This window comes from Macaca fascicularis, chromosome 20, assembly GCF_037993035.2.
Source record: "Macaca fascicularis isolate 582-1 chromosome 20, T2T-MFA8v1.1".
Taxonomy (NCBI): domain Eukaryota; kingdom Metazoa; phylum Chordata; class Mammalia; order Primates; family Cercopithecidae; genus Macaca; species Macaca fascicularis.
In genome coordinates this window covers 83,917,129-83,931,096 of record NC_088394.1, presented here as the reverse complement: position 1 = coordinate 83,931,096, position 13,968 = coordinate 83,917,129, and the positions used below count along the sequence as shown (strand labels likewise).

At 56.2% G+C, this 13,968-nt stretch overlaps 1 protein-coding gene across 48 annotated transcripts in view; it reads right to left on the bottom strand.

Annotated features, from left to right (window-relative positions):
• Window positions 1-13,968, bottom strand: part of BANP (BTG3 associated nuclear protein) — a 128,165-nt gene that overhangs the window by 51,999 nt on the left and 62,198 nt on the right. For all 48 annotated transcript variants that reach the window (XR_012428676.1, XR_012428677.1, XR_012428678.1 and 45 more), the window contains 2 exons: window positions 11,255-11,494; window positions 691-858 (listed from right to left, as the gene is read on the bottom strand). Coding sequence is in view for 43 of the 48 variants with exons in the window: in XM_065536793.1 (XP_065392865.1) it covers window positions 691-858; window positions 11,255-11,494 (408 nt within the window). In the remaining 5 variants the exon portion in view is untranslated. The remainder of the gene's footprint in view (window positions 1-690; window positions 859-11,254; window positions 11,495-13,968) is intronic.

The following is a 13,968-nucleotide window of genomic DNA, read 5'->3' as shown; positions in this document are numbered from 1 at the left end:
GACTCCACTGAACAGGAGAGCTGGCCCTGCCCACGGCTGCCCTCGCATCCTGACCCCAGCCCCAATCAGAGCTCAAGTTCCAAGAGCCGCTGCCAATGCAGCTACCGTGGGGAGCTTTAAAAGAATAGTTTTCATTCAAATACTTATTAAAATATTTTGAGATGTCTTGGGTGAAAGGCAATATCAAGTCACATTGTCATTCCTAGTGAAAATTCTCCCAAGGAGAAACAATCCCCCCAGCAATGCCTGAGAGACAACTGCACGAGAACTGCTTCCATTATCTTGTGGATAAATCCAACTAAGGCCATGAACTCAAAGTAAAAATAAAGCACAATTCAGAATCCACCCCACCGCTCACCCGGAGTCACCAGGCAAATCATGAGAATACAATGGCCGGCAGCCACATGCAAAGGCCTCGGCCTCCTTGCCCCCATCCAAAAGACTTCCAGGAGGTCCAACAGGCCCTGTGTGAGGAGCCTGGAGCAGGCCTGAGGCTGTCTGTGTGAAGAGCGCACAGGGCCAGGCACAGGTCCTGCGGCTCCACTGCTCCGTGTGCACCACACAAGCCTCTGGCCTCAGCTCCTGGCAACTGCTAGAGCCTCCGCCCACACTCCGGCTGCCCCTAAAAATGCCACCAGGCCAGCTGCCCTAAGCAGGCAAGGGCGGCCTCTCCGGTGGCACGAGGCCTACCTGAGGGGCAGTAGGAAGATGAGTTCGGCGTTCTCCGCGAGAAGCTCTTGACCGCCAGGCTCTGGCCCCGCTGTTTGCGCCGCCACGCCGTGCGACACTTGGAGTCAATGCTCTGCTTGATTCGGTACCAGTCGGATTCCGTGATGCCAAATTTATAGAAAAGGTGACCTGGAAGGACATATCCAAGGAAAAGCGGTGAGGCCTGCTCAGGATGGCCATCAGGAGCTGCCTGGCTGCAGAGCCAGGGCCCGCTGAAGAGGCCTCACCCAGGCACCCCAGCCGGCCAGGCTGGCCCCATCTTCCTGCAAGGGTCCAGAAAGGCCCGCTGCACAGAAGGTACTCAGCTGGCCCACAGGCGGGGCTCCCCATAAGATACAAATGATCCCTAAGGGGTCATGACATGCTCTTTCCACTTGTTTAACTTCTCGATCCCTCTGACTTGGTCTGCCCACACCAGCTGCACACTTGGGGCTCTCACAAGATTCCCAGACCGTCCACGCTCCAACTTTCCTCTGCCCTGAACTCACAGCAGCACCTAAGGTCCTGCATGCCCAGAGGATGAGATCAGGGACCTCAACAATTGAACTAGAATTTGTCGGTCCTCTGCTTACTCACGCCTGCTTGGCCACCGCCCTCCCTTCCTTCATGTCTTGGCTCCACCATCCCTCTGGATAACCACCCAGCCCTCCCGCCCTCCCGCCCTCCTGGGCTCCCACCCTCCTCCCACTTGTTTTGTCAGAGCACTGACCACCTTCCAGTGTTTGGAGAATTCATGTATGTAGTTTACACTGTTCCCCTCACAAACACAGTTGAGAATTCACATGTGTACTGTTACTCTGTTCCCCTCACAAACACAGTTTGGAGAATTCACATGTGTACTGTTACTCTGCCCCCCTCACAAAGAGTTTAGTATTATTACTCTGTTCCCCTCACAAACACAGTTTGGAGAATTCACGTATGTATTGTTACTCTGTCCCCCTCATAAACACAGGGGCCTTTGTTGTGTCCACCCACGCGGGTCAGGCACCTAGAACGTTCTCGCGCGCAGTGGCTGCTCCCGTGTAAACAGTGATTACAACAGACCGTAAGACACCCTCCCATGGCTGCTCAAGACTGGGGCTTGTTTACGTCATTCCCCACACCTCTCTATCATGCCTTCTCAACCAGAGCACAACCTCCTCACGGGCAGGGCCTGTGTCCTCATCCCTGGAGTCCCTACACCACAAGCCGAGTGGGCACAACCTACTCTCACTGTGGAGCCAAAGCCAGGTGCATCGTCTTCCCGGGGCTCACCGTGCACACAGCAGAGAACTGTCCTGGGACCCCCAGTTCTCTACAACCTGCACTACAGAGAGCTCTCAGCACGCCCTGAGTAGCATCCAGAGGTGCCCTGTATTCAACAAGGAGAAAACTGAGGATCCAAAGGCCACAGCGGAGCAGGTGACAGGATGGAGCCAGCACCCCGCTGCACGCCCAGTCACTTCCCACTAGGCCACAAGACCCTTTCCCTGTAGCGATGACGAATGTGGGAATCATGGGAAGGGCTCTTCAACACACTGGCCTCTCTAGCTGGCTCATGCAACTTCACTAATTTACAGGAAAATACACGGATGGAATCCAGAATTGTAGTAATAAGATGAAGCTGAAAAGTGTCCTGTTTCAACTACCAAGAGCCTCAAGTCTGGACTCTACTGCCCAAACCCTAAAAATCTGTTCCCATTGAGACTAAAATGGTAGAAACAATCGAAACAGAGGAAGAAGTGTTTGGGTTTTTTTAAGTACTCTATTAGGTATCAAAAGTCCCTCGGGTTTTGGAAACATGCCTCTTGACTTTTTTATCAGTAGATACTTGAGACACGTTTGACTCTCTGTATAACGACAACCAACCTGTCTGTGCTATAGACAAAAAGAAACCAGCCAGGAGGGCGGGATTTGCAGGATCAGAGGGAAGAATAACCTGAAGTCGTTTTGGCAGCACGTTTTTATCCTCATGCATAAAAGAAATTATACGTGAAGCAGCAGCTCTTTGGCTTCCAATTTTCGGGTCATCTCTAAAATAATCAGAGTCACCCTCAAATCTTGGCTGAGTGACGGAGACGCCTCAGGAAGCCCTAGGCTGAGCAGCCTTAGTGACTCACAGAGGAAGCCAGCCACTAGCTGTGGTCATGGGAGAACCCAACCATTAAAATCACAATGAAATCCTTACAGGAGAGCCCAGCTACTGCCAGAGGTTGCACCACAGTTACCATAAAACCCAGCTTTCTTTTTTTTTTTTTTTTTTTTTTTTTTTGAGACAGAGTCTCGCTCTGTCCCCCAGGCTGGAGTGCAGTGGCACGATCTCGGCTCACTGCAAGCTCCGTCTCCTGGGTTCAGGCCATTCTCCTGCCTCAGCCTCCCGAGTAGCTGGGACTATAGGCGCCCGCCACCGCACCCGGCTAATTTTTTGTATTTTTAGTAGAGACGGGGTTTCACCGTGGTCTCGATCTCCTGACCTTGTGATCTGCCCGCCTCGGCCTCCCAAAGTGCTGGGATTACAGGCGTGAGCCACCGCGCCCGGCAAAACCCAGCTTTCAAACTCCACTTCAACAGTTTCAGGAGAGCCCACTACTGACTTCAGATACAAAGCAGCCCAGCTGCTGCCACCAGGAGACAAGAAAAGAAACAGCCATGCCACCAGCAGGACAATGACTTTGGAGCACGAGTCGATAAAAAGAAACATCCTCAGAACCGCCCTCCTGTTACCCTCCCACCTTCACACTCCAGGAGAAAACTTCCATATACCTCAAAGGATTAATGAGTCCTTACGAAATTTAAAAACAGGTTAGTAACAGGAAAGAAAATATACCTAAAACACCCAGGTGTACGGGTAAGAGAAATGAGTAAAAACATTAACATTTAAATTCAACTTTGTAAAAATAGAGTTGCCAGTTCAAACCCTTACTCACACCTTTTAAATAAAAAAATACATATTCATCTAGTTACCCGCCACCGAGTTTCCATTGTCCTCAGACATCAAATTACCTAATTCCTTCTGATCTGCACTCCAGGCCCCAGCCTGGGCAAATGCCCCCTGCTGGCCACCAAGGAGATCCAGAGAACAGACCAGCCGCCCAGGCACTGCCTGCAGAGCACGATAGGTGAGAAGGGGGAGGATCCGAACATGCACAGATGGGTGCAGGCGTCACCTGAAGACGCTACTGGACCGCAGCTGGGGCAAGCGCTCGCTTCTGGGCAGCCCTCGGGGCTCTGAGGGTCTGTGAGGGGCTCAGATTCCTTTACCTTTTGTGACAGCACTGAGCAGCTGCACTTAACAGAGGGAGCGGGAAAAATCCTATCATGATGGGATCAAAAGATCACCTTGAATTTAACTGTCATTTTCCACTTAAAGCATTTGATCTCATGTTATTTGATGGACATTTTTTCTAAAAGCCTCATAAAGTAGGAATGTCACTACTTTCACTTTGGTTTTGAGGCAAAAGCCAGAAAAAGGAGAAGTGATGTGTCCAAGTCCAATTACTAGTTAGGACTGAGCACTGGCCTTAAAGTGCAAGCTTCCTGCGCCCACCCAGGTGGAGAGGCAGCGGCCCTCACTGGATCCTGAGAACCCATGAGAGGCACTCGGGGAGATGGGAAGAACACGCACAGCCCCGCACACGTGCCTCTGCTGTCCTGAGCTCCCTCAGCCCAAGGCACCCACAGCCCCTGCTGCCAGGAGGCCTAGTCGGACTTCGATCGAGGCGGAAGTCTCCCCCGCAGCAGTGCCCAGGACACAAGAAGAACAGAAGTGCTCGGCATCCGGCTGCTGCGGCTCATGGGATCCCCACAGCGCGGCATCACCCGGGAGTAGAACACCCCGTCCGGCCTCAGTCCCTGCTTTCCCAGCATATCCCCACACCACGCCCATCGAGGCCCCTCGAGGCCGGGACAGGCTTGCCTTCCAGGCTCAGCCAGGCAGCATCCCTGCCACTGCCCACACCTCTATTTTCCTGATGAGCTGTCCTGCAGTTCCCAAAGAGCTGAAGAGTCCCCATTACACCATTAGCTGCCTTCCCACTTTCCAGAATCCCCGTTAACTGACTCTGGTGGTTCAAATCATAAACCGATTCCCAGCCTTCCATCTGTGGGGCCATGAGCGGCACTGTGGGAAGCGAGATGAGAGAGCCAGGAGGGCTTGTAATCTTGCGCCTTGGTGGGTGGCACGGGGCTTTATCAGTCACAAAGGAATGAAGAGCACCACCCCTGCTAGTGCAATCTCAAGTGCAAGGGAAGGCAGCACAAAACTGAGTGCCAACAATTGATTTCTTGAAATTACAGACTCGACGTGATAGTGCTGCCTAGAAAAACAAAGGGCGTCTCAAAGCCTCTGCCCGATGGAAGCCAGCTGACACGCTCCCTCCCGGGGGAAGCACACGCAGCCCACACCCCACGCACCTCACATGTCCAGCCTCCAGGCCACGCTGACCGCCTTCTCCAAGCCTGCTGACTCACTCCTTTATGAGAAAAAACGATAGAGTGACACCTGTCCTCAGTCTGTTAGCAACAGAACCCCTCACAGCCACCTGCAGGACCACCTCCAGGTCACAGCACGTGGGTCAGCTGCTGCTGAGGCGGCAGCTCCGCTCATTTTTCTGCCTGCAGCCCACACTGACCACACCTTCCTCCCAGCTCTCAGTCACCATGAGGCGCTCAACGTCCCACGACAAACACCCACCCCTGCGTGGAGTCCACATTCTGCCCTTAAGGACACATGCAGGGCAGCCTCACCATTTCACCTCACAGAGAACCTGGAGAAGAGACAGCACTTGACCACCCGTGTCCCCACAAAACTCATGTCCTGGCCCAGGACCCCGGAATGTGACCTGAAGGGGAACTAGGGTCTCTGCAGATGTGATTCCTTAGGTTGCAAGGAGGTCATCCTGCAGGAGAGGGGGCTCCAAATCCAGTGACTGTCCTCGTAAGGAAAGGGACACAGAGGGAGACACGGGGAAGACAGCCGTGGGGGATGTGGGCAGAGATCAGAGGGATATGGCCACCACCAGAAGCTGGGAGAGGGAAAGGGCCTTCAGAGGCAGCGTGGCCCTGCCCACACCTTCATCCCAGGCATCTGGCCTCCAGACCTGCTCAGTGTTCCATGCCGGCCAGACTGTGAGCTTTGTTCCAGCGGCCACAGGAACGTGAGGTACCCTGCAAGACACAACGGGGCCAGGACCACCTGCTCTTGGAGTGAATGATCTGAAAAGAACCACAATCATCTGACAGGTCAACCTTGAATGTACAACTTTTTACTCTGTGCAAGTGAATCCGGTCTCTCCGTAACTGCTAGGAGGTCTCGTGGAGATCTGCCACCCACAGTAGCATTCTTTAGATCACACGAGATGGGGTGTCTTCAGGGTGGCACGGCCATAGACAGCATCTTTTAGAAAAGCCTTCCGATCCGGGGTCACCGGCTTGGATGCACAGTCCAAGCAGAGGCGTACGTGAGCCGTGGATAGAAATCCTAAGAACTAAACCAATTTCTCTTCACAGAGAAAAGAGGCGAAGGCTGCTGTCCTAAGAGCACATTCCTTAGGAAAATGCCCCAAGGTTTTCCAAGTTGCAATAATATGCTACTTTTGCATAAAACACAAATTTGGTTAGCTGCCCAAATTTGGGGGGTCCACCAAACCGTGGGAACCCTAAGAAAGCCAACACCCCAAAAAGCAATAACCTCCCTCTTTCAATAACCTCATTTCAAAAAGGTGGTAGAGACATTACCTACTGTGTGTTTCAAAATGTAGACTTTTTTCTCCAGAAAAAGAAAATCTTTCTGCTGACAAATAAGGAGAAATTTAAATCAAAATCTTCTCCCTCGTGAGCTGCCTGGGTTGAGTGAGGACAGCCGCAGGCCTGACTGCTGAGGCTACAGGTGTCACTGTGGGCACTGAAGCAACGCAGAGAGTGAGATGGGGCAATGCAGCCAATTCTGCTCCTGCCACTGTTCAAGCTGGGGCCTGGGAGGTTTGGTCCATGCACTTATTTGATTTGTTTTGGTTTTTTGAGCAACAATCAGCAATAAGAATGAAACTGGGCCACAGAGAGAAAAGGTAAAGCAATGCTTTTAACATTTCAACAATTCCATCTAAGCATGAGCAACACAGGTACGCCTGGCCAGAGGTGGAGGGAGAAGGAAGGGCTCCTGTTCCAATCTCCCTCCGGATTTCACTCCAGAAGAAGGAAGCCCAGTAGGTGTTGCCCGCTGCCCTCAAGGGCTGGTGTGAGGGAGGGTCGTGCTCTCTCAGCCCACACAGCAAGGTTCCTCTCCATTTGGACACCAGAGGAGCTGGGGCACAGGGAGGCACAGCAAGGGCCTATGGTCACACAGGCCACAATTATAGACGCTGACTCCACCCTGTCAGCCCCTGCTCCTGTCCCACAAGACACTGCCTTGAGGCCAGGCATGGTGGCTCACGCCTGTAATTCCAACACTTTGGGAGGCTGAGGTGGGGAGTTCGAGACCAGCCTGGACAACATGGTGAAACCCCGTCTCTACTAAAAATATAAAAATTAGCCAGGCATGGGGACGGGTGCCTGTAATCCCAGCTACTTGGGAGGCTGACGCAGGAGAATCGCTTGAACCCGGGAGGCGGAGGTTTCAGTGAGCCAAGATCAAGTCACCGCAATCCAGCCTGGGTGACAGAGTGAGACTCCATCTCAAAAAAAAAAAAGACCCTGCCTTGCTCATGAGCTGCCAAGGTGGCAGGTGAGTGCTAAGAAGGCCAGGTGCTCACAGAAGCCACCACCCTGGGGGGAAGGTGGGCAGACAGCAGTGTGTGGCCCACAGACTCCAGGCTCCTTTCTGCCCTGCCCGCCCCCCTTCCCGGGGCTTCACCCATGTGGCTCCAGCAGGATGGCTCGCTGGCCCCTGTGTCCACACTGTCTAACCACAAGGCCACTCGCTGGGCCCTCTGAAGGCCCAGTGCAACAGTGAAGACTCGGAATCTCCACCCACTGTGAATAGCTGTAACAGACAGAGGCCTGGACCTGCGTGCCCAGCTCTCTGCCTGGCAAGGACACAGTGGCCACCTTCACACGAACGCCGCCCACGCCTCTGGACAGCACAGACTCCACAGTCGCTCAACAACACAGCTCCTGCCGAGCAGGCAGCACGTCCGGGCGCCACCAATCCCGCTGGGGACACCACACACCTGGGGTTGCAGTCCAGGACGCTGGGTGAATGCCGCGAGCTCAGAGACACAACGGAGCTGAGACGGGCTGCAGCGAGCCACGTCCATCTCCTCCTCTGTGGCCCCGCGACCTGCTCTCTGCACAGTGGCTTACCTGCCTGCCCACAACGCAGCTGCACGGATGCCTAGTGAGGGCATGGCGCACCTCTCCCCACGACGCCCTGAGCATGAATGCGGCGTCTCAACATTCTGAGACACTTATTCATGCTTTGTGAACTATTTAACAAATATGGTAAATATACACAGAATCGGGAATTCCCCTTTAAGAAAAGGCACAGGTTTCTCGGCCTGAAAAAAAAAAAGGAAACCGCACCTGTGACGTGACAGAGCTCTGGCTGCTGACACAGCACCGTCCGCAGAGCTCGCCACCACCCCACCCACAGGCACTGGCAGGAACCCTCACAGCCCGCACAGTCTCCCGCCAAAAACGCACACAAGCCCACCACGTGGGCTTCACGTAAACACAACTGTCTGTGGAATTCATAAGTGTATGACGGGAGGTGGTGCCCACTATACAGAATGGGCCATCTCCCACAACCCACAGCAATGACTGAACTCTCGAGTTCCTGTGAAGCCAAGCCTTGCCCACGTCTCCAGAATCCCCGCACCCCGGGCACTCCTGTTCCACAGCACAGCCCGGTCCATACTCAGCAGTTGCTCCAGGCCCCTCCACATGGCCCTGAGGACAGGCCAGCCTTCTTCACGCAAAGTCACCCGAAGGTCAGCCCCACCATGACCCTCCCAGAGCTCTGCTCGAGAGATCAGAATTCAACGGGCATCTCCAAGGGGCCGGGTGCTGTAAGCGAGCCCAGGAGCCACGCCCCGGAGGGACTTCCAGCAGAATGACAGTGCTAGTGGAGCCCCTGCCAGGGGACCGTGCTCCAGAGCCCAGCTCAGAGCCTGGGGAGGCAGGGCGTGGGCCCCAAGCCACAGCAGCCTGGTGAACACAGCCAGTGACCTCAGCTGTCTGGGGGACAGCCCCGAAGCCAGCGGGCCCAGGGGAGAGGGTGGTGGCCCATGCCAGGTTCCCACTCCCCTCTCTGGCTTCCGAACCCCCATCGAGGTTGGCAGCACTTCCCAAGCAAGGAGAAGCTCGGCAGGGAAGGTCAGCTCACAGCCATCACACACAGGAGCTGGGGCCTGCCCCATTCTGCCCCACACAGGGCCTTCCACCGCCCCACGTGGACTTCCTGAGTACAGACACAGCCACCCCACCGCCATGGGCTCTGCTCTGAGTATTGCCCTGCCACGTCCCTGTCACCTCGCTGGAACATTCCCTGTGCCCAACTAAAAAAACACCAATCGCAGCCAATGCCCTGAAAGCCCAGAATCCTTAGCCTGACATTCCAAGGCACCGTCTCCAAGGCAGAGCAGCCGGCCTCCAGCCTCACATCTGAGGCCCCTGTCATCTTCCTGGAGGAGCAGGGACTCCTCACCTGGGAATAGGGCCCAGCCCTGAAAGCCACTGCCCCACACAGCACAGCACACTCATCCCACATGCCACCATCCTCTCCAAAGAGTACCCGCTCCTCTGTCCAGGCTGTGCCTCCAACTCTCAGCCCAGACTGACACTGCAGCGACACCCCACAATGCCACCTCTCAGGTTACAGACACTTCTATCTACCTGACTGCACACTCTGCTGTCAGGGCCATTTCTCACTCATCTATACATCTCAGCACACTCTACACTGTGATCCACACACCAAGCACCAGCACAAAGCAACCCCCGGCTTTCAAGCTGGAAGCACATCACGTGGCCAGGGGCGCAGATGTGTGCTCTTGGCCACGCCATGCCCTAAAGCAAAGGGTGGAGAGGGCGGTGGGCCTGTTGCCCGCCTCTGAAGGCAGTGTCCTGCTGGAGCACAGCCACGGCCATGCACTGACACCTCGTTTGTGGCTGCTTTCAGAGCTGAGCAGTTGAAGAGAGACCCCAGGACCTGCAAAGCCTGAAACATCTGCCACGTGGCCCTTCAGAAGGCGGCTGCGAGTGACCCCGTACCATGACCCTCTGATCCTTGTGACCTGTTTTACTCCACTGCTGAGAAGCTGTGAGGAGGCCCCACGTGTGGTCTCCCAGGCAGTTATCTGAGATGACCCTCAGGGTCCAGGACGGGCGTCCACCAGTGTCTGACAGCTGGGGCACACGCCTGGGCCAAGACGTGGCGCATGGGAAGATGCCATGACCTGCGCACACGTGTGTGGGTGGGACCTGGCTCCACCTCTCAGCAGCTTCCAGGAAAACCTGCAGTCAGCACGACCCCTTCAGTCTTACTTAGACCCCATTTTCACAGCAGCTACTGAACAGCCGAGCCCTTCCCCTCCTCACTGCTCCTGACAGAGGCTCACGGGCCACACCACGCTTCCCAGAGAAGCAAGCCTCTTTCCTGCTGAACAGTGGCCCCTGCACGGTGAGACCCCGGACACCCCCTGCACGGTGAGACCCCGGACACTCCCTGCACGGTGAGACCCCAGACACCCCCTGCACGGTGAGATCCTGGACATCGAGTGCTCTGCCTCACTTGCCTTGTTGCGAGATCAGATTTACATTTCACGCTCCCCTGTGGCAACTCTCCAGAGCCCAGATTGCCGGAGGCCGCTGCACCCTCCCACACCTTCCCGCCAGGGGCCTCGTATCTCTCGTGTTTGCTGCTGCTTCACTTTACATCTTTGTCAGAAGCCAGCAAGACAGCTTCTGAAGCAGACGGGCTCGGTGGAGCAAATGGACCATGTATGCTGGCAAGGAGGACCTGAGCGCCCATCAAACATCACTGAAGAGCAGCACCGCCATCGCCACCTGGAGCAAGCCCCGCTCTTCAGAAGGGAGGGAAACATCACAGGCTGGGCTGGGCACGAAAATCAGGCTTTGGAGCTCTCCTGGCTCCCGTCACAGCCAGGTCAGCACAGAGGCCCTGGCACGGCTGCTGAGACCCAGCCCTCGAGGCAGGCGGCACTCCACCTGCTGCGGAGAGGTTCAGGAGGGCCTGGGTCAGCACGACCAGGATGGCAGGGAAGGCTCCGGCTCTCCTCCTCCTCTCCCTTCCTCAAGAGTGGCCTACAGACAGGAGGCGAGGAGTTTTTTACCTTTTAAGGGTACACAGTAGGTATCTATATTACGGGGTATATGAGCTATTTTGGTATAGGCATGCCGGGCACAGTGAGCACATCAGGGTCAACCAGGCGTCCATCCCCTCGAGCACTGATCCTCGGGCTGGGATTTCAAACTGCTTGGAGAAATGCAGCCCTGGGCCGGAACTCCTGATGCCAGCGTCCTCAGCGATGACATGTGGGTCCTGACTCAGCTCCCTGCACACCCCAGTCCCCCAAGGCGGGGTCCGACTTACACCGGATGCCATAGATGGTGAGCGGGTCCAGCTGCTTCTTCCCGTGCTTGCCCTGCCCCGAGAGGTTGGACACGGCCTGCACCTCGCGGTGAAAGAGGTAGTCCAGCAGCGTGAGCGCCATCTTCTCGGCTGTGCGGCAGTTGGTGCTGATGTGCAGCATGTCAGAGGGGATGATGGCGCAGCGCACCCGCATCTCGGGGTTGTTCTCGTCGCCCAGCCAGGTGCCATTGGGGTAATCCTCTGAAAGAGAGAAGACAGGGTCCTCAGATGGCCAAGGCTCAAATAAGCTCACACTCAGGACAGCAGAGGGTTCTGCTCAGACACACCCAGGAAAGGTGCTCCGCGCAGGGCTGGGCAGATCCCTCCTGACTTGTGACGCAGTCACCAACAGCGCTGGAGCCTCCGACTGCTGCCCAAGAAAGAACTGACGAGGAACAGGAACGATCCCACCACCCCCAGAAGCGGCCGAGGTGTCCTTCCATCCATGTCACATGGATGAATGTGGCAGGCAGGCCGTGTCCTGGCAATCCTCCTTGCTCTGCACTGAAGGCCGGCCCCTTAGAGCTGAGCCCGCCCTGCTAACTCAGTGAAGCAAGCAGATCGCAGCGCACCTAGCGCCCCCGCATCTGAACCTCCCGGGACGGCCCTGCCTGCTGCTCGCAGAAGGCTGGTGGGTGTGTGTCCAGTAGCAGGAGCCTCTGCAGCGCCCAGGGGGAGCACAGGCCCAAGTTCGTCCTCAGGTCTGGAAGAGCTGACATCAAACAAGCTCTGGTCTCAAACGCCAGGTTCTCTTCACAGCCCCAGCAGGGTAAAAAGCTTTAAAAAAATAAAAAGGTCAATGTTTGCCCACATCTGGAAGGAGACCACTTGGCACACCTGTCTCTGGGACAAGGGAGAGCCACTGCTCCTTCCTGTGTTTAGAGGACTCTGCGCTGAGAAGAGGCTGCTGGGCCCTCACCATGGTCCAAAGAGCCGAGCACACTCTACTGCTCCCTCTGCACTGTTGAGGGTCGGCCCGGCCCGGCGTGAGAAAATGGCTCTGTGTGGGACATGTGGAGCTCCAAGGGGCTCTGCACTCCTCCCCGTAGAGTCCCGGCCACCACAGTGTTCTGGGCCACTGCCCTTTCATGCTCGGTGAGCCTCACGCCTCCCCCCTGGGCAGCTCCGCAGTGAGCCTGGGGTCTGTGCACTGCACCTGCTCTGACCTCCTGCCCAGAGTACTGGAATTCCTTCCCCTTCTTGTAGCCAAATTTCCTTCCCTGCCACAGACGTCCCTTAACCACGTGGAACACACCCCTTGTGATCTTGTGACCCCAAAGGTTACTAAAAACAGAAGGAGAAAGCCAAGGCCGCGTCCGGAGGCAGGGGCAGGGACACAAGAGCAGCAGGGCCAGATGCCTGTGGGGCTGCGGGGCCTTGGGACCTGAGCGCCAACAGTCACACACTCTGCTCATCCTGGACCCGGGACCCCAGCAATACCGATATCCTCGCACACAGGTGGTACCTGCCCCAGCCACCTGCAGAGCGTTTGGAACCTTCCCTGGGGCCCCTCACGCCTCACTGCCAGCCATGCTCTCCCACTGGCCAGCCACTCACACCAAGAAAGATGCAGAGGTGAGGGACTCCAGCGTCAGCAGCCGGCCTGCCTCGCCCCCGTGCACAAGATGCCAGTCCTTGCCTCTGCACAGAGTGTAAGTCACAGCATGCCCCGGACGCCAGCATTCTCAGGGCAGTTAAAGTGCAGTCGCCCAGACCAGCGCATTCAGGTGTGGGAACGCGCCATGTTCTCCACTGTCAGCGAGGCCACAGCAAGGACCCGTGGACAGGCCCACGCTCCGCACGGAGGAGACAGGGTGGCCAGGCACCTGGAGTGGCCTGAGCTTGCCTGCAAAGCACACTCCTGTGGCGATGGAGTGGGACTTCCCACCTGGCTGCCCAGGCAATGACACCCGCCAGCCCCTCTATACCTCTCTGCCTCCCTCCCTCCCAAGCATGGGCTCTCAGCTTCCTAGCTGACCCTTCATAAGTCACTGGTCTTCTCTGAACCACAGACTCCTTCTCTGTGTAACGGCGTCTCCGAGTTGTCCTCAGGTTGACCAAGTACAGTATGTGAAAGGCTTGGTGGCTTGTCAAACTCCCTGTTCAAAGCCTCCCCGTGTGACAGAAGAAAGCTCTACACAGGATCACAAACGGGAAAGCGCGCACTCCTGCTTGGAAGCTCAGCAGCTTCCCAAATAATCTCTTCCGACCCTGAAGCTGAACCAAAGTGAGGCTGCAAGAGTCTCCCCACCCCCGGCACATCCTCCCCTGTGGAAGGGTGGAGACCTGAATATCTCCCATGAGGGGCCGGGACCTAGGAGGGACCCCACGCTATGCCGGAGTCTCCGAGGCCCAGGGCCGGCTACGGTCATGCCACCCTGGGCATCGCTGCCTCAGAACGTCTGTGAGCTTTATTCTGAAATGTTCCAAAATTGACTTTCCAGCTCCTACAAGGGCAGCCAGCCCTGCCTACCGGGCCAGGAAGCCCAGAGCACAGCCAAGAAGCCGGTGGCTGCCGGATGCTCCTAGTGTGCACAGTTCCCTCCACAGGCAGCCTTTCCCATTCCCTGAAACATAAGATTTCCATGAAATATCAGAGCAGGGCTGGTCACCCTGTCCTCACAAACACACACTGTCACGGGCAGGGCAGTGTGGCTGGGCTCTTGGCTGTAGCT